Raw genomic sequence first — 27070 nt, 5'->3', positions numbered from 1 at the left:
TTTTATTCATTTGAGAGAGAGGGTGAATGAGTGGGAGGTAGGGGGATGGGGGGAGAGGGAGACTCCCTACTAAACAGGGAGCCCGTTGTGTCTCGGGGCTCAATCCCAGGATGTTGGGATCATGACCTGAGCTGAAGGCAAACACTTAACTGACTGAGCCACCCAGGCACTCCCATTTTAACCACCTTTAAGCATGCAGTTCAGTGGCATCAAGTATATTCACACAGTTATACCACCACCACCATTTATCCATAGAACTTTTTTATCTTGCAAAACTGAAACTCTGTACCCTTTAGACACTAACTCCCCACTGTCCCCTCCTTAAGTTCCTGGCAGTCACCATTCCACTCTGTCCCCTATAGATTTGACTACTCGAGGTACCTCATATATAAGCGGAATCATACAGTGTCCTTCTGTGACTAGCTCATGTCACTTAACATCATGTCTTCACGGTTCACCTGTGTTGTAGCTTGTGTCAGAATTTCCTTCTTTTTTATGGTGGATGAATATTCCATTTTATGAACATGCCATAAAATGTTTGTTTACCCATTCAGCTGTTGGTAGACAAGTATTTTTTTATTTTATCAAAGGCTGTATTAAAATCCCAGGTTAGCCTGACTAGAAACATTGTACAGATAACATCTGCACACACTCTTTGCTTCTGTATACAGGGGTTTACTTTTTCAAAACCATAAAAACAGTATCCTAACAGCATGCAAGTGGATTTTCAATAATAAAAAGTCCTCCCAATAACTGGATCATCTTAACACGAAGCCTTGAAAATTTTCTCCTAGCTAAAGTCTCTCCTATGGGCAGATACAAGTTGTCGAAGTCATGACCCCAGCACCCCATATGACTGAGTGTTCTGCTACATCACAGTCCCCAGTCTGCGGTTGCAAGGCTGTTGTTGCCAACCCCGAGTGAGCAAAATGCCCTTTTCTACAGCATTGCTCTTTGCTTCTTTGAACATCTGGATTGTGTTCTTCAGGATCGTTTTGTTTGCACCTGAGAAAACTACTCAAGTCAGCTTAACCAAAACCAAACTGGTGTGTGTGCTGGAGGATGGTGGTGGTGGTGGCATTTACTGGTTTCCGTCACTGGAAAGAAAGCAGGAGTAACTCACAGAACTAGGGCCTGAAACCAGGGACTAAAAGCAGCCAGCGCCCTTCCTCTCTGCCCAGCTCTCCGTGGCCCTCCCTCTTCCTCTCTTTCTTTCCTTAATGCACTCATGCCTGCTCCACCTGGCGGGGGAACGTGGCCATTGGCAGGCCCTGCCAGGCAAACGCAGCGGCAACACCATGCAGAGAGTGATCCCAGAGAAGGACTGTGATTGGCTCTGTTGAGTCACATGCCCTCCCTTTGGGCCAATCATGTTATGAGGGTGACCGTGAGTTTTTATTGGCCAGGCCTGGTCTCATGCCCATCCCTCTGGCCAGAGTGGTGGGAGCCTGTGGCTTTCAGAGAGGGAAGTGCGGACCTACTGGAAGACAGTAAACAATTGTGGAGTCACTGTGAATGGGGTGGGGGGGGTCTGTTGTTCACCATGGCAACAGGAAACATCTACTACACACATTGAGCTCTTGTTTAACAATCACCTGGGAGGGGGGATACGCGAGGGCAGGATTAATGTCTCGGAGCTTTGCCAGAGGCCATGTAACATGTTTGTGTTTTCAAAGCATGTCCACATCTGATAACTTATTTGTGTCCCATCTAAACCCCGGCGGGGCAGCAGAAAAGGAACCAGTGACGCAGAGAAGTTGAGTGATGGGTTTAGGGACACAAGGCGGATGAATGCAGAGAAGAACCCAGAGCCCCGGCTCCCTGACTCCCAGGGCTCTGTCCCAGCAATATCACAATCAAAGTTTGGACAAGTGGTGGGAGGTTCAAGCCCCGGGGGTCAGGCCTGGCCAGCTAAGGGAGGGAGCTTCGTCTGCTGTCTTCCCCTCGAATGAGCTGGGCAAGCCCCCTGGAAGAGACGGGAGGGCGGCCCCTGGTTTCAGAGCCTGCCCGAGCTCTGATAGGGGACGTCCCTCCGCTGGACCTGGCATCCTCCCAGTGGGCGCTCTCAGTACGCAGCTCCTCCAGGACGCTGTGAAGATGCCTCAGTGTGAGCAGGAGTCTCTGGTCTTGCACTTGCATCTCAGCCTAGGAGACAGAATCAGTGTGAGGGGACTGGGCGTTCTCGGGGAAGGTTGTTCTCATCACTGTCTCATTGGAGACAAACCTGCAGCCTTGCAGAAGCCAAGTCCACCCAACCCTCAGTTTCTTCATCTGCAAAATGGAAAGCAAACTGTACCTTTCAAGGCTCTTAGGAGGACTGAATGAGTTACCCCATGCTCTAAAATCTGAGATGCACAGGGCGCCAGGGTGGTCAGTGTTTTGGGCCTTGGACTCTTGATTTGGGCTCAGGTCATGATCTCAGGGCTGAGCCCTGCATGCTGCTCTGCACTCAGCAGGGAGTCTGCTTGAGATTCTCTCTCCCTCTCCTACCCCCACACCTCAAACTCTCTATCTCATAAATAAATAAATAAATAAATAAATAAATAAATAAATAAAGTCTTTAAAATGCTGGACCACCAAGTTCTATGATCATCTTCATCATCATTATCAAATGTTATTCTTTTTTTAAAAGAAGATTTTATTTATTTATTCATGAGACACACACACACGCACACACACACAGGCAGAGACACAGGCAGAGGGAGAAGCAGGCCCCATGCAGGGAGCTGGATGCGGGACTCGATCCCGAGACTCCAGGATCATGCCCTGGGTGGAAGGCAGCACTAAACCACTGAGTCGCCCAGGGATCCCCCTCAAATGTTATTCTTATTTACACCTCCACTGTATGCTTTAATTCTCACTGCAACAAACAAATCACTTTATAGGTATTAAGGTGCACGTGACTTCATAATAAAACAAAGTGAGTATACTTTGCAGACAGGCAGGAGTCCTTGGGAACAGTGATTCTCAACATACGGTCCAGGGAAGCCTTGGATCCCAAAAACTCTTTCAGGTGTTCGGGGAGGTCAAAATGACTTTCATTACAACACTAAGATATTATCTGCCCTTTCATCCTCTTATGAGCCTACAGTGGAGTTTTCCAGAAGCTATATGACACATGATACGATATCTGATTACTTGCAGAAGCAGATAGGAGAATCCAGCAGTTTTCTTTCGTAAGGAGTTTACTAATGTTCTTTTTAAATGCATTCAGTAAACACTAAAAATTTCTCCTTTTGCCAGCACTGGTTGGTATAACTCTCATAAGAAGATGTTAAAACCTTACCTTTCTGACTAGGTAATTCTTTTTCTTTCTTTCTTTTTTTTTTTGACTAGGTGATTCTTATCCGTGATACAAAATTGAGAAGCTACAGAAAGGGCATGTGGTTAAATTCCCTCCCACTTGTTCCACCCCATGCCGCTACTCAGTCTGCTCCCCCAGAGGCACCACTGGGAACAGTGTCCCTTCTGTCTGTCTGTCTGTCTGTCTCTCCAAGAGATAATTATTAACATTATCTCTTCACTAGAATAGGTAGTCATGAGACACACGCACGCACACACGGACACACACAGAGGCAGAGACACAGGCAGAGGGAGAAGCAGATTCCATCCACGCAGGGAGCCCGCTGTGGGACTCCATCCCAGGACCCCGGGATCACACCCTGGGCCAAAGGCAGGCGCTCAACCGCTGAGCCACCCCGGCCTGTGCATAGGCCTCTCTTCTTCACTAGAATAGTATTTTATTTTCAGGACAAACTACTTTACAAGTGTGAAGATAAGGCCCATTTCCTGCACTTCCAAGAGAGTGGATAGAAGGAAGGAGAGCCACCTCCTGAGAACCCTGGGGCTTCCCAGGCTGTGGTGTGAGTGGGAACAGGGACACCTCTTCCCAAATTCTTGGGAAACCATTATGTCTGTGTTTTCTCAATTTTAGGGTCTTCCACCCACACATTTTTATTGTTCAACCTTTAGCACCAGTTCTGGGCACATGCTCGTGAGAACATAGGGCAGCACCCAGCATGGAAGCAGTGGTAAGGAAGGTGATAGACTCCATGCCCTTGGAGTTGAGGACCGGAACCCCTGAGCAAGCTGGCCTCAACAGGAGGGAGATGTCCCCTCTCACAGGGCAAGAGGTCCAGCATGCTCTGGACTCAGTTTGCTCAAGTTCTGCACTGAAAGCTCTTTCCTCCCTCTGAATGAATGCCCCTTAGTCATCAGACTGGTCTGGCTCATCACAAGATGGCTGTAGGTCTCTCTCCTCTGTTAGATCCCACCAGACCTTTGGGGCTTCCATGATCCCCCATCACGTGAGGGCCATGAAAGGAGGGAGAGCACCGGACTTTCATCTATGGTAGTCAGTGCTACCAATGTGTTCCTTCACTGCATGAAGTACTGTTCCTTCCCTGATGGTCAAATGCAGCTTCCTGCTGCATAAGCGCTGAGATGCCTTTATGGAGTCATGTCAATTCCATGTGATCGAGGAGAAAACAGGCTTGACTGGGAAATTGACAAGTCTGGCAACAGGAAGTGGAGACTCAAGGCTCCCATCTCTTGGCATCATGTGGAGGGAGCTGCTTGGACTTGGGAGGCTGTGACCCAGGTGGGCTTCCACCAGCCCTGCCTTGTTTTCCTTCTTTATGTGGTGAGAGAGGGGTACCTTATCAGGTGGATATTGGCCCTTTGGGTTCAGGAACCAAGAAGACTCAGTGTGGGAGTCCGGGGTTTAGGGGAGCATGGGGAAGGCCCCTGCTCAGCCTCTGGATCCCTGGAGACCGTGAGAAGCTACCCCTCCTGCAGCTGGAGTCTCCTGGTCCCATGAGATGCCCCACTGGGTCAGCCTCTTCCATTAGGATGAGAACAGGTTTGGGTCCCCAGCTGATCTGTTTCCTGGCAACCCAGAAAATCATTTTTGGACAGTCCCATGTGTCTCTCCCCTGACTGAGAAGCTGGCCTATTGGGATCCAAACTTCTTTCTATCTCTTGGCTGGTGTCCCCATGTGCTTTGGGGCATACCTCTGTTTTTGGACTTGGAGAAAACTGCACAGAGGCAGAAGGCCTGGCTTCTTGAGGAGCCATCAAGGCTTACTCAAGCCTTACTCAAGGCTTACTTCCATGCTGGAAGTAAGTAACATAATCCATAAATTTAGGTGAGTAAATGCCTACAGGAAGGAGACAGGAGTGAGCTGGGCAGGCAAAGTTCGTCTTCTCCCCTCTCCCCCAGGGTGCAGATCCCTTGCTACCCCTGCAGAGAAGCCCAAAGCCAGGAAAACCAGCAGCTGAGAGTGTGCTGGGCCTCTGGAGGCTCCTTGCAAACTGATGGCCTGCTTGGTGACACAGTGCATCACCTCACATACCATCACCCTTTGCTGCCACCCTGTTTCCTTCACTCTCATTGCTCTGCTTGGGGCTGCATCTCCAAATAAATCGTTAGTACCCCAATCCTTGTGTGGGCTTCTGCTTTCTAGACAGTCTGGGCTAGGACAGTGGGTGTGTTCCATGTCTACCTGGGCCACGGTTTTGATAGCCAAGCAGACACTAAGTCAATTACACCTGTCTCCTTCCCAAACTATTGCAATAACCCATGCCATGTTGGTACTATTGTCACCCCCATTTTATGATAAGGAAACTGAGGCTCATGGAGGGAAAGCTACTGGCAGAGGCTATGCAGCAACAAAGCTGGGCATACTCCCAGGATTTGGTGTAATTCTAAGGCCAATCTGGCCAGCACCACACCCAGAGCCTCCTCCTATATAGGCCATGACCTACTTATCCCGGCACCCGAGACAGCGATGGTGTGCTGCATGGCTGGTATCATGGGGGAGCCTGCTGGGCCTATACCGGAGCTGCAGCCTCTGTCCCAGCCAAAGGGCTCCTAAGAGGGGGCCCAGGGAACCTGAGAAGACATGGAGTGAGGCCATCAGGTAAAAAGAAATGCAAAGCCTTACCAGCTCCTTTCTCAGCCACTCCAGGGTCTGTCCAAGACTCGTGGTTGGTGCTTCTGTTTTCATCTCAGTGTCCTTGGAGGAGATGTTGTCACTGACCTGGTGATGGGCCCGAGGGACCTTTGATTGTACAGCCTCCTACCTGCTTCAGTCAGGGAGCAGGGTCTGGCTAAGTCACTGAGGATAGAGTTAATGAGAGCAGGAAGTGGCTTACACTGGAAAAATGTAGGTTTTTTTTTTTTTTGAAGGGCTTCAGTATTCTGAACAGAATAAGGAGGGAGGGAGGGAAACCACTGGGGTATGGGCACTTCAGGGCCCAGTGGTTCTGGAGTCTAAAGTCTGATGCCAATAGGATCACAGTGACTATAAAGCTTTCAATGATAATAATTATCAATATACTATTAGTATAGTATTAGTTATAAATTAATAATTAGGAGGATAAGCATCCCTTTCTGAAGGCTTAGTTTGTTCCAAGGGCTTTACTACATATGACCCCATTTGGGGCACATACTGCATCTGTGTCCTTAATCCCCTTCCTCCTTCCTCACCTCTCTGTAGAATCTAGTTAAAGGGAAATGTTCACCTTCCAGGTCCCTTAGCTTCTGAGTGTCCTCGCGACCCATTTCTAGAAAAGGAGATTAAGGCAAAAATTTGCTGTTAGACTTCTAGGAAAGTCACCTTCCTGATAAAAGGAAAAATGTCAGTGAAGCTCCCCCTAAACTCCAACTTCTCCTTCCTTCAGCCTGGAATATGGATGTGATACCTGGAGCTACAATAATTATCTTGCAACCCAGAGACAAAAGCCAAAAAACTTGCAGAGACGTTAGAGACCACTGTGTCACTGAATCACTGACAGCATCTGCCTGTTATGTGAGACAATAAAACCTCATTTTTAATTGGGCAAACACAGGCCGACAGACACATCGTTTATCCTTCACAACACACTATGAAGTGGGTATTCTTTAGTTGTCTCTTTCTTTTTTTTTCTTTTTTTTTTAGTTGTCTCTTTTTTTTTTTATGAGAATACAGAGTTTAATTTTTATTTTTATTTATTTATGATAGTGAGAGAGAGAGGCAGAGAAACAGGCAGAGGGAGAAGCAGGCTCCATGCACCGGGAGCCCGACGTGGGATTCGATCCCGGGTCTCCAGGATCGCGACCTGGGCCAAAGGCAGGCGCCAAACCGCTGCGCCACCCAGGGATCCCTTTAGTTGTCTCTTTCAACAAACACTTATTGAGTATCTATTATGTGCCAGGTTCTGCTCTAGGCACTGGGGATGTGGCCCCAAATCAGAGAGACATGGGTCCAGCTTTCCTGGAGGACATTGGAGTGGATGGAAACAAACAATAAGTAATTAATCACCATTAATCATTATTAATATTATGATGGAAATAAATAGGATCTATTATCACATAAGATTTAAAATAATTTATTCTGCCCACATGAACTAGGAACCCCAAACTAAGAATTAACATGGTGATCCCAGATAAAGAGCTGAGGGGACCAGCAAAACCAACTCAACTGGTTTTGGAGGGACTTGCCCTCAACCTAGGCTGCACAAGTTGATCAGAGACAAAGCTCCCCTACAGATGAATTCAGAATTCAGAATTACAAGGAAACTGCCCACCATAAGCAAGAGTCAGCAGACACTATCAACAGCAGGGTTAGGTGCCTCTTTTCCCAACAACTTCAGATGAAGATAACAACAAGGTATTTTTGGAAAGAATTAAATTCATACAAGAAGGGATAAAAAAAAAAAAAAAAGAAGGGATAAAAAAAATATAAGAGAAAAAGACAACTTAAAAAGGTGGATTCAAAAAAGAACTAAATAGAATTTATAGAAGTAAAAATGAAAGCAAATGTTTCTAAAATACAGGAAAAAAAGAGTGTACCTTTAGAGTAGTCCCAGACTACTTCTGGTGGTGGGTACCGGAGCTAGGGTGGTAAACTGGTATTCGGTGGGAGGAAAGTGCTGCACAGAATTCTCTCCAGGGGCACTCAATGGAGTGAGGATGTGCAGCCTGAATGATCAGGGAGGGGTAGGGGCTCCCCTGGTTTGGAAGTGGGACCTGGGGCTCCTGGCAAGGCTGTGATGGACCAGGTGGGAAAAGTGGTCCTGCAGGAAGCCAGGACACCTGGGATCCAACTCTGGCTCTACCAAACTTTCTATGTGAACTTGGGCCTCATCCTTTCTGACTTAGGTATAATGAGACTCACAATAGTTGCTAAACTGAGTTGTAAGAAATGACACAGCCAGGGATCCCTGGGTGGCTCAGCGGTTTAGTGCTTGCCTTTGGCCCAGGGTGCAATCCTGGAGTCCAGGATCGAGTCCCGCGTCGGGCCTCCAGCATGGAGCCTGCTTCTCCCTCCTCCTGCATCTCTGCTCTCTCTCTATGTCTATCATAAATAAATAAATAAATAAATAAATAAATAAATAAATAAATATTTTAAAAAATGACGCAGCCTGAGACATACTGCCATATGCAGAGAAAATTTTATGTGCAACTTCTCCTGGTTCTGGGGTCACTCTTTAGAACCAGAGAGGGTCTGAGAACTCTCATCTGCCACATTCACATGCCTTCTAACCACAGGGGCCAGAAATGGATTTCTTCCAGGCAAGTCGACAGATGGTGTGTCACATGATCCTGTAATTACAGGGCAATGGTCTGGGTCAGAGGTGAGTGCCCTGGCCTGAGGAAGCCATCTATGGATGGGACAGGACAGAATGGCTTGTGGGTATGAAAGTGTGTGAAAGGAGCTGTGTCCTGGGAGGTGACTAAATGACCTAATCAGATCTTCTCTCAGAGAAGGTGCATTTGCCACAGATGGAGAGGTTGGAATGTCATAGAACACTGTGCAACAAAGCTCTCCCAAACTCCATACCTTCAAACAGTAATCACTTCTTTTTACTCCTGAGTTTGTAGGTTGACTGGGATAGTCTGTAGGTCTGCAGGTCTGAGCCTGCTCCATGGGCCTCTGGTCCTCCCTGCATCACTGAGCTATGGAAGCTTGTTTTTCTCTTGACAGCGGCAAAGGATAAGAAAGCAAGTGGAACCACACAATGCCCCTTAAGGCCTAGACTCGAGAGTTCCACACTGTTGCTTTGCCATGTACCACCGGACAAAAGGAATCACATGGCCCAGCCCAAAGTTATGAGGCAGGGAAGCACATCCTGTCATTCGTGTGGAGTCAGGGAGGAGTGGAGAAGTGGGAGCGCCAATTCTAGACCAGAAAAGAAGTTAGTTCTGGGGTGGGGACCTGGGTATGGAGGGGCCCACAGAGAAGGCAGCAGGCAGGGAGGGAATCAGAGGCAGAAAGAATTGCTGTGGCAGTGATATGAGACACAGAAAGAACTAGAAAGATGATGATTTCAGAATGAGAGTGGAAGGATAATTTAGGACCACCAACATTTATTGAGATCTTCTACTCTAGACCAGGCATTGTGTTAAGCCCCTGACATACATAACCCCATTTCATCCTTAAAACCTTATGGTTGCAGTTCCCAAACCAAGTGCCCCGGTCCCCTGAGGGACTGCAGAAAACCCACAGAGACCCTGCAAAATATTTTACAACTTTGAGGGAGCTATGGTGACATCTGCCAGATGCTGGGCAAACTATTATTAAGCTATTTGAACCTAAATGCTTAATAAACAACCCTCTGGTATTTCTTTGAGCCTGGAACACTGAAAAAATTATGGAGATGCTAAGGGTGCTGTGAACTTCTGCCTGTGAGGTAGGTACCATTGTTTTCCATGCTTGATAGTTGGTAACAGATAGAGCCTATTATTAACCACTTTTACAGATGAGGAGACTAAGGCTCAAAGGAGTGTGGATTTTCCTAGGATCCACCCAGCAGGTGAGCAACAAGACTGGAACTAGAACCTGTCCTCCCTGACCTCATGGGATGGTCTTGCTTGATGTCTCCCAGTGTGGAGGGTCATGGAAGGGCTCAAGCCAGGCCACGTGCTGTCCTTTTGGGCGGGCCCAGTGGGTTCTCTGCCCAACACAGAAGTGGTGTTGATAGGAGCACTTGGAAATTAGAGGATGATGCTCTGTCCTTGGCCTGTAGCACTGATGCCTAATTACCCTGGAAAGCCATTTCTTGTGGTTAACTTGTTTTGATGCACTTTCATTTATTTTTAATCCCACTCTCAAGATTCTGGCTCACAGCACATTTTATTTCACAGGCTCAGCAGGCTTGGCACACAGGGATAAGGGGTGGTGGAGCAAGGAGGCCTGAAAAGGGAAATACTTAAACCCTTGAGTGAGGAAAAATATCCTCACTAAATACAAAAGCCAGAACAGTCATCCATTCATCATCCATGGGCAGCTGATAATATGGCTTCTGTGTGCCAGACCCTGCACTGGATGTTGCAGATATCTAGTAGTGAGCAAGAAAGATCTCACACCAGACCTCTGGGACCTATGGTTTAGCTAGAGAGAGGATCCATTAGCAATCAAGTGGTTCAAAAATCATTCTTTAGGGATGCCTGGGTGGCTCAGTGGTTGAGCATCTGCCTTTGGCTCACGGTGTGATCCTGGGATCCTGGGATTGAGTCTCACATCGGGCTCCCTGCAGGGAGCCTGCTGCTCCCTCTGCCTGTGTCTCTGCTTCTCTGTGTGTGTGTGTGTGTCCCTCATGAATGAATAAAAAATCTTTTAAAAAATCATTCTTAAAAAAAATCATTCTTTATACTATAAGCATGGCGTATATATGTATATATATCTCACGAATGAATGAATGAATGAGTGAATGAATGAATTTGCAAATTAAAAAAAAATTAAAACTATAGGTCCACTGGAGATGTGAATTGCCCACACAAGTTAGCAACTGTGGTAAAAATTGCAGGTTGTGCCTCATGGCAACAGATGGCAAAAGACTACATTCCCAGACTCCCTTGCAGGTAGGTGTGACTGTGATTAAACCCTGGCCAATAGGATATGAACAGAAATGTGTGCAATTTCTGGGTTGTGCCCTTAAAAGGAAGGAGGAGGTTTCCTTCCCCCTCTCTTTGTCCTCCTTCTGCTTATTGGAACATAGACCAAAGGGCTGGAGGTGGAGCAGCATCTTGGACCACGAGGGGGAAGATGGCAGAGCAACAAGATAGAAGGAACCTGGGTCTCTTGTGTTTGGTGAAGCCACCATGCCAGCTTTAACTGCCAACCCTTAACTCCCTTAACATGAGGGAGAAAGAAGTTCTGTTTTATTGAAAACACTATTATTTTGGATCTCTGTTATAGGAGTCAAGCCAATGTCCTAAAAATATAGCAGCAGAGCTAGCAGCAGAGGCCAGGCTTCTTGATTTCCTCCTCTCAGGCCCTTTCCACAATCCTCCCTGCCCCAGTGTATTTTGTTTTCTTCCACATGTTTTCTTGTTTGTGACCAGATCTGTTTCTCATAACAGCTCTGTGAAGTTCATAGCAGAGAGAGGACATCCATGATGCTCCCTGGGCAGAGAGGAAAGCCAAGAGGCAAGAAGAGATCTGCCCTAAGGCACATGGGCAGAGTTATTCCCATCTCTTAGATGGGGCAAATGGGCTTAGAGACGACATTTAGTTCTATTCACCTTTTGGTGATATCTCTTCTTGTACCCTGGGCACCTTTGCCCTCATCCCTACTTCTCAAAATGCAAATGAGGTGGAAGTTTAGCAGAGAGAAGCCTCCACATTGTGACATCCTTGAGCCCTCCCAGCCTCCTGTCTCATCATGCAAGCACATGGTAACGTACCAACTAGAGGGAGCACAAGGATGGGGTCCAGCTGGCTTGGGGGGCCCAACACCACTTTTCCTTCTGTGGCTGTTTATCCCCTTCCAGCAGGCCCCCACTTCAGCCCAGACAAGCAAGGTCAGTGATCCAATCATTTGTCTGCTGCTCATGCCCTGCATCTCTGCACTTGCAGGTCCTCAGTGCATGCCTCACACTCCTGGATCTTGCAACAAATGCTGCGAGAGCCCCATCCATATCCCCTCAACCCGCACCTTCTCCATATGTGTCCAGGCCTCCTACTGCAAAACGCAACTGACTCTCTGCTTAGGAAATATGCTTGACCTGTGTGGAAGACACACTGGAGTATGGAAGCAGCCCTCACCAATGACAAACAGTGGTCAGTGGGTATATCTCTGCCTTCCCTTGACTCTCAGAAATCTAGCAGGACCAACCTCCAGTTGCCCACAGCGGTCACATGCTCATCGATGCCCCTGCAGTGTGTTGGGGGCCTTCCCTTCTCCGTCTCATTTTTCCCACTCCTCTACAGTGCTTCCTGGGACTGCCTCCCAAATAAGCCACTTGTCCTCAAATTCTTGTCTTAGGTATACTTCTGGGGGAACTGAACCTATAATACATCCTATCCTCATGTGCCCTGTACACATGAGTCCCTTTCACCTCTTTCTGCACACGCTGTGCTGCATGTGAGTGTCCTGTACATGGTATGCTGGCTCCATGGTACATAGGTACCCTATCTTACACACAACTGTCCCGTGTCCAGGTATACAGTCCTACATCCTATGTCAGGGAAGTGTAGCTTCTGCCTCTGATGAGGTGGTGCAGACTCTAGTGCAACAGGATGGGACAGTAGGGAGAATGTCTTGGACCTCAGCTGGCTTTGGTGTGTGACTCTGAGGCACGTGTTTGTGCCTTGGCCTGATTGATCTGAGCTCCAGTTCCCTCCTCTGGTGAGTGAGCTACAAGTTACTAAGTTGTCATGGGGAGATAGCCCACATGAAGTGCAGCACGGACTGGTGGCACACAGGTGCTCCATCAAGGCTTCTCCGCCTTTCTTCCTAGACTCACCATCTCCCAAAAGGGTGCTTTAAATCCAGGTAGCCCACTGCCTCCAGTACATTGACCCTGTGCTGGCCCGGGAAGAAGGGCACGTGGATGAGAGGAGACAAGGCCCCTGTCCTCATAAAGCTGCTAGGTGGAGATGCTCGCTTTTGCAGAGCCTGGGGACAGGAGTCTTGATTCCCCTTCTTTCTCTCTCCAGGTTAGGGAGAAATCACAGCATGCAGGTTTTTCATTCTCCAAGGCTGGGAGCTTCAGACAGACCCAGTAGAGAGGAAAGAAATGCAGGCTGAGCTGGCTGAAGATGGGTGTGCATGTAGGGTAGTGTGGATGCTCCTTCCAGGGCCTGAAGAATGCAAGGCCACCAATTCATTTCCTCAAATCCCCAAAGCATGTCCTGTTACCGTGATATCAGAGCCACTCCATAAAAGCATCAGAGCTCCAGGAAAACCAGATGAGCTAGGTTGGTGCCGGAGGGTAAATATAAAGCAAGTGAACAAACCCAAACACCAGAACTCGGCAAGATGCCCAGAGACAGATGAGAGTGAATGGGGTAGGGGACAGTAGGCATATGGCCGATCAGCCCTGGAACTTTAGGTCTATCTGAGGTCCCGGGATCAATCAGGAAGTCAGAGGCCCTTGGTTCTGGTTACGCTTCTACTAAAATTCTATGTGGCCATAGGACAATCTCTTTTCTCTTTGGCATTCAGTTTTTCCAAATGTAAAAATGGAAATAATGTTAACAACTCAGAAATTTTACATGTGCTTGGAAAATTATGATGGGACCCAGCATAGTGGTTATGAGCACTGAGTTGAGGGTTTTTCTTTTGAAGATTTTATTTATTTATTTATTTTACAGAAAGAGGGAAGGATGGAGGGAGAGAGAGAGAGAGAGAGAGAGAGAGAGAGAAAGCTTGCTCCAGAGCAGAGGAATGGGCAAGAGGGGTAGAGGGAGAGGGAGAAGAGAATCTCAAGCTGGTTCTGTGCTGAGTCTCAAGCCTGACACGGACCTTGATCTCATGACCATAAGATCATGACCCTGATGTCATGTCCTGAGCCGAAACCAAGAGTCAAACATTTAACTGATTGAGCGACCTAGGTGCTCCGGAGGTTTGGATTTGAATCAGAGGTCTGTGGTATACTGACTGTGGGCAAATAATTAACTTCTCTGTGCCTCAATTTCTTCATCTTAAAATGGAGATAATAGCGGGATGCCTGGGTGGCATCCCAGTTGTTGAGCATCTGTCTTTGGCTCAGGGTGTGATCCTGGGGTCCCGGGATTGAGTCCCACATCAGGTTCCCTGCAGGGAGCCTGCCTCTCCCTCTGCCTCTCTCTCTGCCTCTCTATGTCTCTCATGAATAAATAAACAAAATATTTTTTAAAAATGGGAATAATAGCCACCTATGTGACAAGCTGGTTATGGTGATTAAGTGGGTTAATATTTGTAAAGCTCTTAGAACAGTGTCTGGCATATGGGGAGGGTTATATAAGTGTTTGTTGAATAAACACACAAGTAATTCATTAGTATTACTTCATCTCTGTTTAAGTGTTGTTAGCTCTTCCAGGAATACTTTTCCTTACTGCCTCCTCCTTCACATAGCAAAACCTCAATCTTACCTGGGTTATGTTTTCATATCACCCTCCTGGACACACTGTTTCCAGATTTTCCTCACTCCGAACACAGAGGGGCAGTTTTGATCTATATTTTTCAAACTCCAACCATTCACGTTCCTCTTTCTCAATTTTTGCCCACCACCTCTTCTTTGATTTACTTATATTTGTCTTTAAGCTGACCATATTAGGAATAGTTCCTCTGAGTGAGAGAAAATCCCAATTAATAGTAGCTTATGTAACAGAGGAGTTTATTTCTCTCATAAATAAAACTATCCCAAGCTGGTTGTTTCATGGTCATTTGGGATCCAGATTCCTTCCATTTTGTTGCTTCTCCATCCTAACATGCTTTCACTCATGGTCCAAGATGGCTGCACAAGCTCCAGCCATCAAGTCTGCATCCTGGCAGCAAGAATAACAAAAGAAGAGGAGAGTATATCCCCTTCCTTTAAAAACACTCAATACATCCCACCTCCTCTGACAGTCTAATGGCTTACTGTCCACTTGATCACACCTAACTTCAAGAGGGGCGGGGAAATGGAATCCTTATTCCAAGGGCACTGTGCCAGGTACTGATCAAGGGTTCTATCCCAGTGGGAGAAAAGGAGAGTAAATTTTAGGGAAAACCAGTAGAGTACATTGCCCCAATTTTATAGACACTTGTATTTTTTTTTCCTCTTTCACTCTAAGCAATGTTATCCATGATATCTCTGGTTTCTTAGGCTAGTTACATATTTTTCTAAAATATATTAAAATAAATACCCAGCCATTAAAATGAATACATATATACATAGAGGTGTGTGTGTATGAGTATAGATACAGATATGCTCTAGAGGGTGGGAGACTGTTACCATCCCCAGTAATCCACACCTCTTGGTATTCATATCTTTATGTAGACCCCTCCTCCTTGAATCTGGACTGAACTGTGACCTCCACAAAAGCAACAGAATGCAGCAGAACTGATACTACATCTGTTTCAACCCCCAGCATTTTTTTTAAGAGATAAAGAATCCTAAGCAGATCTTGCAACAAACAGGGCTTCAATGAGCCCCCAACATGGGGCTTGATCTCACAACCCTGAGATCATGACCTAAGCGAAAATCAAGAGTTGGATGCTTAACCAACAGAGCCACCCAGGCGCCCCTCAACTCCCAGCTTTGGGAAGCTCCAACAGCTTCTTCTTTTGTACTCTGGGGAAAGTCAAGTGCCATACAAAAACTCTGACCACCTTGATACCACCATTGTGTGAGGAAGCCCAAGCTTCCTAATTACCTAGAGAATGTAGAAGAAAACAGAAAAGCCCAGCTGATGACTGACAATGAGAACCAAGTCCTGGATACATGGCCATGTCTGAGCTTTTCCAGCCAACTCCCAGCAGTATGGACCACTCCAGCAGACACCATGTAGAGCAGAATTGAGCTGTCCCTGCCAAGCCAGCCCAAACAGCAAAACTGAGCAAATAAATGGTGATTTTTCTTTCAAGCTGTTAAATTTTGGGGTGGTGTGTTAGGCAGCAATATATAACCAAAGCACATTTCTCTCTATAACACCTAAAATTATGTTATGCATCCTTACTCTTTGAAAAATTCTGAATTAAGTGATGCTCTAATATTCTAGAAGAGCATGCATGCTGTCTCCCTCTCACAGACTCAGACATCACCAGATAGATGCACAAACAGGAAATTGATTGAAGACTTGTGGCGTGCCAACATGACCACAATAGTCTCCCAAATGGTCTCTTTTTTCTCTTGTCCCCTTGCACCTGGGAGCAGCCAAAGAGAGAATGATTGCAGAATGCAAATCTGACCACATCACTCTCCTGATTATCACCCACTGCAGTGTGCATGTGGGGTCTTCCCAGGTTCAATACACATGCACACTCAACAGATGACCATAAGCCACACTTGGCATTGACCTACTCAGAAGGATATAGGACAGGAACCTTAGCATGGCATTCAATGAATGCTAGCACCAGGCCCTTCTCTCAGTGGGGTTCCTTCCTGCTGGCCAGCAGAGTAAAGCATTTGTGCAAGGAGATGGGATCCCATCAATGGGTGCAGGAGCCATCCCAGCTTAAAGGCTTCATGCCCCAAGGGAGCCAACATCTTTGGACCTACCCAGTTACAGGAGTCACCATGCTCAGGAAGCCCAAAGTATGATTTTTCTACCAGGTATTTATTATTCCTTCCAGATGTAGGTTACCAATTTCTCAATCCTTGTTTTTTTTTTTTTTAATTATTTTAAGAACAATTTTAAATTTAGAGAAAAATTGGGAAGGTAGTAGTACAAGAGTTCCTATATACCTGGCACCCAGCTTCCTCTCTTATTAACATCTTACGTTAGCGCAAGACATTTGTTACAACCAATGAATCAATATGGATACATTGTTGTTAGCCAAAGTCCATATTTATCCAGAGTTCCTTAGTATTTACCTAATGTCCTTTTTTTTTGTCCAGGATCCCACTGGGGATACTGCACTACATTTAGTTGTCACATCCTTTTAGGTTCCTCTTGGCTGTGACAGTTTCTCAGACATTCCTTGTTTTTGATGACCTTGACCATTTTGAGGAGAATTGATCAGGCATTTTGTATAATGTCTGTCAATTGGTATTTGTCTGATGTTTATCTCATAATGAGACTGGGATTGTGGATTTGGGGAGGAAGACTGCAGAGGTAAAGTGCCATTCTCATGATATCATATCAAGGGTACAGGCTGTCAACATAATCGGTCTGTTGATGTTGACCTTGATCATGTGGCAGAGGTAGTTGTATCTGTCACATTTCTCCTCTGTAAAGTTATCCCTTCTTCATACTGTACGCCTGAAAGTGACCATACTCATCCCACACTTCAGAACTGGGGAGTTATATTCCGCTTCTTGGGGACGGAGTATCTATATATTTGGAATTTTTTGTGGGAGATTTATCTTTTCTCCCCCCTCTTTTTTTTCATTTGTTATACTTTAGGTTACAATTCAATAATACTTTATTTTATTTGATCGAAATTGTCCAGCTTTTGAAAGCTCTTTTAGGTGCTCCTTATGTCCTTTGACACATCCTCATCATTGTGTGTATGTGTGTGTGTGTTTGTGTATTGAAGGACTTCTTTACTTCCTGGCACTCCATGCTCTCCAGCAGCATGTATGTCCTGCTCCCGTCCCAGAATCAGCCATTTCTCCCTGGTTCCTTGTGTTGCTGAATGGTATTAGAAACCAAGTTTGGGCACCGTGTGTGCTCGATACTGTGCAGCATCATTGTCCAGGCTCTCTGAGCTGCTAGAGAGAGGAAATCTACATGTGTCTATGAACCTGTGTGCATACACAAATCTATAAATATTTCTGTATGTAATCTTCTGCATCTAAATTAAGTTAAACATGAGTTCATACTGATTTCTCCCCTTTTTTAAAAAACAGATTTTATTAATTTATTTGAGAGAGACAGAGAGAGCACAAGCAGAGGAAGGAACAGAAGGGGAGGGAGAGGGACAAGCAGACTCCTTGCTGAGCAGTGAGCCCCGCATAGTGCTAGATCCCAGGACTCTGAGATCTTGGCAAGAGCAGAAGTCAGACACCTAACTGCTTAACCAACTGAGCCACCCAGGCGCCCCTGACATTTCCACTTCTAATCAATTACCATGTGGATCATTCCAGCCTCTTCCTCAGGGGTCATTTTTATCATAGCTATGTTGCCTAGTAACCTAGTGGACATATGTTTATCTGTTTCCAAGGAAACAGAGCTAGATAGTTAACCAAAGGTCAAATTCTCAGGCAAAAGAGGAAGAGGTTTTGTTAACCCTTTACTCACACAGATAGATCAGTGGCTGCCACTGCTCTGTGGGTCAGAACCAACTCCCTGGCCTATGAGCCCTACAGCCACCTGGCTTCCTGACAGTCCAGCCTCCTCTGCTCCCATGTTCCTCCATGGCAACCGCCCTGGCTCTGCCAAGCCTCACACCATCCTTCTCCTCTCCCAGGGCCTTTATGCATGCCAGTCCCCCTGCTGGGCAGGTCTCTTTTCTCTACCCTCTTTATCAGACTGCTGCAATTCATCCTTTGGACCTTAGCCCAATCCTTGTTTCTGCAGGAGAGCCATCTCCATCTCCTGGACTTGGTCAGCACCCTGTCACAGGCTCAGGCACAGCACTATGTCCTTCTGCTTTGTGGCACTTACTACCGTAGCAGTGTTACATTTTCTCATGCTTTCCTTCCATTAGAATATGAGCATCTTGAGGGTAGGGCTGAAGTTTACCTAGTTAATCAGTATATAACAGGTGCTCAGTAAATACGTGCTCCTTTTCTCCATTCTTCATTTTATAAATATTTATTAAGGGCCTACTATGAGTAGGCCCCTTTTCTAGTCTCTGGGGATCCAGGAGGAAGGGAAACAGGCCAAGCTTCTGCCTCTTGGTAGTTACTTTTTAGTGGGGGCGGGGTGTGACCAAAACAAAGAAATAAGCTAATGTCAGGAGTTGATAAATGCTATGGAGAAGTCAGAGTCACTCTAAGGATTAAAGGGTGCCGGGCCCTGCTAGTTTTAAAAGGATGGTCTGGGGGCACCTGGATGGCTCAGCGGTTGGGTTGTTCAGTGGTTGAGGGTCTGCCTTCAGCTTAGGTCGAGATCCGGGGGTCCTGGGATCGAGTCCCACATAGGGATCCCTGCAGGGAGCCTGCTTCTCCCCCTGCCTGTGTCTCTGCCTCTCTCTGTGTCTCTCATGAATAAATAAATAAAATCTTAAAAACAACAAAAAATGATGGTTTGAGAAGGTATCTCTGAGAAGGTGACATCTGACCAAAGACTCGAAGGAAGAGGGGGGTGAGGTCTGGGGCTATCAGGCGGAAGAGTGTCCCAGGAAGAAGAAACAGCAGGCAAAGGCTCTGAGGCAGGACTATGCATGACTGTGGGAGGGAACAGTGAGTGCCTTACGGGGAGGTCTCAGCCAATCGCCCGAGCCCTTACTATGTCCATTTCACAGATGAGAAGCTGGGCTCCAGAAGCCCTGGCGCCCTTTGCACAAGACCACGCAGGTGCGGCGGGGGCGGTGCTGGCAGGCACACGGGAGTCTGGCGCCACAGCCTGCTTCCACGCCAAGTCCTGAACAAGGACTCTGAAGGCAGGAAGGAGGGACCGAAGCGTCCCCATCCCCAAGGTCCCGCCCAGGTCTCCAGCACACCAGCCTCAAAGGCAAACGCACCCAGTTTCCAGGCAAGCAGTCCTGGTTGGCATGGACTGCACAGACCTCTGGGGCAGGACACGTCAGGCTCTCCCATGAGGGGGCAGAGGAGCCAGGACGGGACATCCTCATCCGCCTGCCCTTCAGTGGCCAACGCCCGACTGACCTTCGGAAAGCCTCCCAGAGCCTTCGTTTTCATGATCCCGCTGACAGAGGTGAACACTGAGGCTCACAGAGGTGAGAGGACTCAGCTGAGGACATGCAAGTGACCTGGCCTCTGCGCCTTCCTGGAAACTCCATCATCTTCACACTGAACTTCTCTGGGGGCTTGTCCCGGGCCGGCTTGTCCCGGGACGGAATGTCCCCCTCACCTTCTGGCTTTGGGCACTTCACTTGATTCCACCTTCATCCGGGCCTGTAAAGGAAACAGCGAGAGCCTAGCCACGCGCGTCCACGCCCACTGCGCTGGGCTCCAGGGGATCCGAGAGGGGCCCTGCCCTCTGGGAGCGGCCCGTCCCCGAGGACGCTGGCACGCAGAGAAAATAACTTTTCAGAGATCGGAGCCACAGTGTGCGCAGAGGGCAGCCCAGGGAGGGGGCCCGAGGCAGGCTTCCCCGGGGAGCGGGGAGGGCGGAGGGCGGAGGGCGGCGGGCGGCGGTGTGTGGCCACCGGCCGTCCCCCAGGAGAACTCCTACCTTGGAGCCTGCGCCCCGCCGTCCCACAAAGAGCAGGGAAGGGGGAGGGTTCGCCAGGAGCCTCCTTCAGCCTTCAGGTGGCGCCCTTGAGCCACGGAGCCGCACGCGCCTGGGAAGACCGTCCCGACCCAAGGACCTGGGAGAGGACCCGGGTCCCACCCGGGGGCTGCGCGAGCTGGGCGGAGGGGGTGACCGGCTGTGCGCGGCAGCAGCGCCCCAGGGAGGGGCTGGGGGGAGGCAGACGGCGGGGGAGGGGTCTCCCTCGGCACCCACCCCCGCGCCCCGCCCCTGCACCCAGCCCCGCGGGCTCAGAGCTTCAGTTCCCCGAGCCGGGGCGCCGGCGAACAGATAAGCCCTCCGGGGCCGGGGAGGGCCCGGAGCCCGGTCCCCCGCCCGCCCGCCGCCCGGCCCGCCGGCCGCCTCCCGGTCCCTCCCCGCGCGAACTCTCCGGGCGCCCTCGCCGGCCGCGGGCGGAGCTCGATCGGTCGCACCGGGAGCTCCGGGCCCCCGCCCCTGCCCCTCCCTCCCCGGAGCCCCCAGCGGCCGCCGCCGTAGAGCCCCGCGCGGCGCGAGCAGGTACGTGCGCCTCGGCAGCGGCTCCGGGCCGGGCCGGGCCGCGGAGGGGGCGGGAGCCGGGGAGGGCGAGGCGGCGGCGGCCGGGCCCGCGCGCGCCCGGGCTGCGCCGCAGCGGAGACCCCGGCGGCGGGCGGGCGCCCCGGGAGGGCCGGCGGGGAGCCTCCGCGCGCGGAGCCGGGGAGGGAGGCCGGCGCAGGTACGCGCGCGGACGGGGCCGGCGGGGGCTGGCGGGAGGCCGAGGGCCGCGGCGCGCAGGGCGGGCGCGGGGAGCTCGCCTGACCTCGCGGCCCGGCCGAAGGACACGCGGCGAGGGGAGCCGGGCGCACGCCGGTCGGTGCGGGGCCGGGCCTCCCTGGGCCGCCTGGCCGCCCTGCCCCCGGCGCCGCCCGGCCCGGTCCGGCCTGGCCCGGCCGGGCGGGGTCTGCGGCCCAGGGCAGGAGCGGGGGGCGTGAGCTGCGGGCCGGCGGGCGGCGGGGCTGCCGGGCTTCCTGCGCGGAACTTTGGGTCTAGCAGCGTGGACCTGCGTGTGCGTATGTGCGCGCCCCGAGGCTTTGTGTACAACTCGTGCGTGTGTGTGTCGACTGGGTTTTGTGGAGCTTCACCCGCGGCCGCTGTGCGTGTCTCCCCGCGTGTTGGTGAGCACGGGGGGTGGGCTGGGTGCTGGGCCTGGGCGGGTCTTGGTGGGTGCCGTCCCGGGGGCAGCTGACTGCGTGTGCTGACCAGCCCTGCCCTTTCCCTGGGTGTGAGTCCCAATGTGGTCTGCGGATCTGTGGGTCAATACTGCGTGGCTTCCCAGGTCTGTGGGTGCTGCCTGCGGAAAAGGTCCCTGGGGTGTGAATGTGGAACTAGGGTGCGTCCTGCAGGTCCTGTTGGACTGCAGATGAAATCGGAGTGTTACCGGTACCCTTGGGAGGGGGGCGGTGAGCAGTGGCCACCAGCATCTTCGTCAGTATGTCTGTTTCCGCTTGTGTGGGGGTAACTGGGCATGCCCTTGTATAACTGCTGGGAATCTCTGAATCTGGGTGGGAGACATCACAACTCTAGGTGACAGGGGGCCTCTTTTTTTCTCTGCCCCTTTCCTAACTCTGGCATCCTCAGAAAAAGTTTTGGGTCCCTGCTCCCAGAATTTGGGTGCCCTGAGTTTCCTTGGGATGTGGAGGCATGAACATGCTGGTCTGGGAGGACAGTTCTTCCGCCACTCCAGGAGCTGAATTCTGTGGAGGATGCTGAAGATCTGGGTGGAAAGGGGCACATCCAGACACGCACTGGGCAGGAATGGCGACTGCCCCTCCCTGTTTGTGGTGGCACTCAGGAAAATGTGTTTGGTACCAAGAGTAAAAAAGCCAGCCAGCACACCACACCTCGCCTCTCCATTTACTGGAAAGTGGGAAGAGTCTGGGCAGAGCCTGGCTCTGAGTAGGTACCCCGCTACCCTGGGTTCCGCCACCCTGGGTTGGGGAGGGATTGTCTGCCTGGGCTGGTTGCCAAGCCATTCCTGAGCGCTGGCAGTGTTCCAAGCCAGGGGGCTGGGATCCAGTCCAGACTCAGACACATCCCTGCCCTCAAGCTGCTCACTGTGGCCTTAAACAGTGGGACAAAGTAGAGTCTACGAGTGGGGGCTGGAAGAGCCAGGGAGGGAGGGTGGAATGACGCCACCTGTTCAGGGGAAGGTGGGGCCGCAGGTTTGTAGGTGGTAACAATTCTGAGGGAAACTGTTCAACTTCTGGCCCCCACATGCATGCCGGGGGATCTTGGCTACAGTCTGTAAAGCAGAGATAGTAATTCCTGCTCATGGGGCTGGTGAAGGTTACAGGAGAGTCTGCCACAGGGCGGGCGGGTGCTCAGTAAACGTTTATTAAATTGGAACTCAGGAAAGAGGGACGTGGTGGTAGGAATGGGTTGTAAGTGGAAGCAGGCTTTGTACTCAGATGAAAGGCCCTGTGTGTGCTAAGAGGAAGTATCTGCTGCAAAGTCCACGTTGGAAGGAAGATCAGAAAGATTGAAAAACGTGCCTTCCTGCACTGGGGCTCTGAGTTTCATTCATTCATTTGTTCCATTCAATTGCACTTCATTTGCTCATATTCTTTCTCTCTTTCTCATTCTCTCTGTCTCTGTCTCTGTCTCTGTCTCTCTCTCTCACACACACACAGAACCACAGGGCACGGGAGGATAAACTCAGGCATGGCAATGCAGAGAAACATCTAGAATCATGTGTATATGTGTTGGCACACCAGGGCGTGTGAGCCACTCTGTACCTGGGGGTCTCTGTGCAGCATGGGGACTTGGGTCTGTGTGCCTGGAGCCCTGGGTATATATGTGCCCCCAGGATGTCGGTGTGTACAGGGAACAAAGGAGTTCTGCAGTGGGGTCAGGTGGGGAAGGGGCCTGAACTGGGAGCTGGGAGCGGGGGCAGCACTGGATCTGCCTACGGGAGGACACATCATCCAGTCCAGCTGAGTGTGGTCGTGAGGGAATGAGGACCTACGTTGGCCAGATTCTTCCATTTTGCAAGAGAAGCCAGGAATCCAAAGTTTAAAATGTAAAATCTTTTGCTTTTTATATATTGGCAACTACTTCAAAAACAAATGAACAGACCAGAAACAACAAAAAAGTAAAACTTCTCTGAGCCAAATATGGTCCATTGGCTGAAGTTGGCATTCTTTGACAGAAATGCATATGTGTTGTCTGTGTGTGTGGGTGTATGTTCGGATGCTTGGGTGGTGTATCTCCTCTTTGAGCAGCAGTGCCCCCTTCTGTCCCCCATCCTCAGCTCCCCTTCTGCCCCTCCAGGTGCCCCCCCATCTTCTACTTCCATAAAAGGCATTCAGCTTTGACCTCATGGCTCTCCAATGGGCTCCACGCAGGAGTCTGAGAGAGCTCCCTGAAACCTAGGCAGATGTCAGCACTCCCTGTGCCCACACCTAGCCTCCCTGGCTCCTTGGCCTGGCCTCTAGCATCCTTGGGGAACTGGTCCCAGCTGACGTCTGAGGCACCCCTCTCTAGAATGTCTTCACCTCCGCTCACTGCGGGGGGATTGCCCACTCATCCTCTGAGGTCCGGCTCAAATGCTAGCAACTCCTAGAAACTTCCCTTTCTTCTCTTCGTCTTCACACCATCTTCATCATCTCTGCCCCACGCCCCACCCTGCGTGAAGTCACCCTTATTTCATCACAACAATGTCCATTAATTGAACTGGCTGAGGCCTTACATTATTTTATGAAATCCTCACATCAACCCTTGGAGGGAGGCGTTTTGCCTATTCCCATTCAACAGATGAGAACACTGAGTCCAGAGAGGTCATATCACCTGCCCCAGTTTGGAGCTGGGATCTGCACCTGATGTCCACTGTCTGAATAATAACTGAGCACTTACAGTTCTGAGTCCTTGATGTGGATGATTTCAGTTCCGACACCAGTCCCATTAAGTAGGGAGGTGTAGTATTATTGTCCATAGACAGGGACATTCATAGACAGGGAGCCGAGGCCCAGGGAGGATAAGTAAATTGCCCAAAGCCACGCGCCAGCCAGTGGTGAAGCAGCATCCTGACCTGGATGGGATAGCACTGCTCTTCCATTGTCTGATTCCCCATCTTCACTTCTGCCTGGCTGGCTCCCCTAGGTGGGAACGGTGCCCAGGACACCCTCACATTGCTCCTGGCCTCAGTGTGATGTCTGGCGCCAGCAGGCTCTTGGTAGAGGTGTGTTAAATTTGACTGACTTTCTCTCCTCTCTTCCAGCTGCCAAGGGGCCAAGGGATGAGCGGGGGCCCTCCTTCCTAATGGCATCTCCCCCCGGTCTGGAACTGAAGACACTGCGTAATGGCCCCCAGATCCCAAGGAGACCTGCTCCTCTGGGCCCAGTGGCTCCGCCCCGGGAAGGTGTGGAGAACGTCTGCTTTTCCTCAGAGGAGCATGAGACCCATTTCCAGAACCCTGGGGACACCAGACTGGGCCAGTCCCCTAGCCCCCCGGGGGGCATCCCCTCACAGCCCCGATCCCAGCGGGACGATCTATCCCTGCGATCAGAAGAGGGGCCCGGCCTAGAGCCCGTGAGCCGCCCGGTGGATTATGGCTTCGTCTCTGCTCTGGTTTTCCTGGTGAGCGGGATCCTCCTGGTGGTGACAGCATACGCCATCCCCCGGGAGGCCCGTGTCAACCCTGACACGGTGACAGCGCGGGAGATGGAACGCCTGGAGACGTACTATGCCCGCCTGGGCTCCCACCTGGACAGGTGCATCATCGCGGGCCTGGGGCTGCTCACAGTGGGCGGCATGCTTTTGTCAGTCCTGCTGATGGTCTCCCTGTGCAAGGGTGAGCTGTACCGCCGGCCCACCTTCGTCCCCGGCAGGGGCTCCGGGAAGACCTACGGCTCCATTAACCTGCGCATGAGACAGCTCAATGGGGAGGGCGGCCAGGCTCTGGTGGAGAACGAAGTCGTCCAGGTCTCGGAGAGCAGCCACACCTTTCAGGGGTCTTAAGGAAGAGTTCACCCTGTCTGGCTGCTTCGGCTGCAGGGTGACAAGCTCCCCCCCCCGGCCGCCGCCCCGAGTCTGGCGTTGCAGACTGAGCTCCATGGAGGGCCCTGCGGAAGGAGCCTTGGGTGCTGGTGGGGGTGGGGGAAGTCCTGGGGTCAGGACCGGGCTGCACATGCCAGAGTGGCCCCCTGATCTGTTTGCAGCTTGAGGTTTTGCGTAAGGTCTGTTTGGAGGATGGCTTCTGCTGCTAAAAATACAAAAGTTTGGAAACGCTGCCCTTGGAGGATGAAGTTTCAAGGTTTCTTGGCATTTTGGAGGATTGAGAGCCGTTTGAAAGGCTGCCCATCCTGTTCCCCAGGCCTTGGGGAGTTCCAGGATCTCTGCTGCCCTCATCAGCCAGGTGTGGGTGCTGGGTGACCTTGGAGGGGATGCCCTCTCAGCACTGACTGTCTGCTGGGAGGTGGCCTCCCGATGAGAGGAGAAATCAGTGCTGAGGTGACCGTCCCCTCTCCAGCCCGCAGTCCCTCTGCCTGGGAAGTAAGAGGGGTGGGCTGGATGATCCCCAGGGTCCCTCCTGTTCTGCCCTAGGAAGAGGAGCCCACTAGATCTCTGCATCTGGCCACTCCTGCAGGAAAGGAGGGTGGCTGTTCACCATTCTGTTGCCATTTTCTAGCCCCACTTTGATGACTACCCCCTGTTGGACATCCAGCAGCTCGCACAGTCCTGCTGAAGAGCCCTGCTAAGGCCCCCTGGTTAGGCTGAGTTCAAGTCCAGAGTTTGCTAGTTCAAGTCCAGAGTTTGCTACCGCCTGATTTTGGTCTTAGGATCAAATTACCCGCAGTGACCAGATCTTAGTGCACATTTTGCAAAGTCAAGTGCCCAGTTTTCACCAACCCCATGGAATGAGAGGTCTTTCATCCAAGAAAGGATGAGGGCTTTGTTGTTTCCATGGAGATGATATGGGCTTCCATTACCTCCCCCTTCTCAATATTATGTCTGGGCCTGACCTTATTCTGGTAGCAGAGACAAAATTATTTTCATGCTGAATCTGTAACCTCCCTTCTCCCCCTCAGCAGTAAAGTGAGCCCCTATGTATTTGGGAAGAAATCAGGCACATTCTGGTGGCCTAGAAGCTCCAGCCGCAGTGACCACCATTCAGTTTTTTCTGTGGCATGCTTGCAGGCTCTGTCCAGATTCTCTAAACCACTGACAAGGAGAGGAAGAGGGCCCTAGGGGGCAGGGAGATACAGGTGCTTGGGGACTGGGGGAGGCATGGCCCCATGTGAACTCTCCTGGGGGATTTGAGAGTATGTGCCTTCTCCACCCTGCTGGTGTGAAGACTCTAAGGGGGGGGGGCACTTCCAGGAGCCCCCTGACCCCATGCAGATCCAACTCACTCCATCTCAGTTGGCCATGTCGGCTCTGGCTGCTAACTGTCCCTTGAGGGTGGGAGGTTTGGGTGGGGATGGGGTCTGTAGGCTAGAGCAGCCCTGATTAGCTGTAGCCTGAGCCTTCCCTCCTGGGAGCCAAACATCTGGGCAATGTAACATCACAGCTTCTAGGACAGATCAAATATTTGCTCCTGCTTGCAGATTTTGCCAGGAGCAGAGGGCTGGGGGAGGACTAGAGGGGACAAGGGCTCTTCAGCTTGGTCTGCTGGGTCCTGTTCCTGGTGCCGAAGGGGTATGGTTTCAAAAGAACAAAGCCTCGGAGTTGGTAAAAGCTTCACAAGTCCAGGGCTTCCCTGATGTTTCTATTCCCCCCACCCGTGCTCCAAGGGAGGAGTAGATGCACAGAGTGGCAGGAGCCCTTCTAGGTAAACT

General features: G+C 50.6%; 2 protein-coding genes across 13 annotated transcripts; one reads left to right on the top strand and one right to left on the bottom strand.

The window, feature by feature from the left end:
- C18H20orf202 (chromosome 18 C20orf202 homolog) lies at positions 1-20424 on the bottom strand. Of its 7 annotated transcripts, none has more exons than XM_041733468.1 (5): positions 20199-20424; positions 19670-19918; positions 6491-6567; positions 5946-6119; positions 1-2145 (listed from the first exon to the last, which is right to left on the bottom strand). In XM_041733468.1, exons 4-5 carry the CDS (start codon positions 6006-6008, stop codon positions 1912-1914), a joined length of 297 nt encoding a protein of 98 aa, XP_041589402.1. In that variant the 5' UTR covers positions 6009-6119; positions 6491-6567; positions 19670-19918; positions 20199-20424; the 3' UTR covers positions 1-1911. The 7 variants fall into 7 exon arrangements, with proteins under 7 accessions (XP_041589402.1, XP_041589404.1, XP_041589405.1 ...); XM_041733470.1 differs by having other exon boundaries at positions 6526-6567; XM_041733471.1 differs by having other exon boundaries at positions 19774-19918.
- On the top strand, positions 19599-25530 carry TMEM74B (transmembrane protein 74B). Of its 6 annotated transcripts, none has more exons than XM_041733460.1 (2): positions 19599-19740; positions 24511-25530. In XM_041733460.1, the coding sequence occupies exons 1-2, from the start codon at positions 19599-19601 to the stop codon at positions 25248-25250; spliced, it is 882 nt and encodes a 293-aa protein (XP_041589394.1). In that variant the 3' UTR covers positions 25251-25530. The 6 variants fall into 6 exon arrangements, with proteins under 6 accessions (XP_041589394.1, XP_041589400.1, XP_041589398.1 ...); XM_041733466.1 differs by lacking the exon at positions 19599-19740 and adding an exon at positions 20303-20774; XM_041733464.1 differs by lacking the exon at positions 19599-19740 and adding an exon at positions 20930-20970.
- Positions 25531-27070: the final 1540 nt, after the last annotated feature.

This window comes from Vulpes lagopus, chromosome 18 (assembly GCF_018345385.1).
Source record: "Vulpes lagopus strain Blue_001 chromosome 18, ASM1834538v1, whole genome shotgun sequence".
Classification (NCBI taxonomy): Eukaryota; Metazoa; Chordata; class Mammalia; order Carnivora; family Canidae; genus Vulpes; species Vulpes lagopus.
This window is presented reverse-complemented; position numbering and strand designations above follow the sequence as displayed.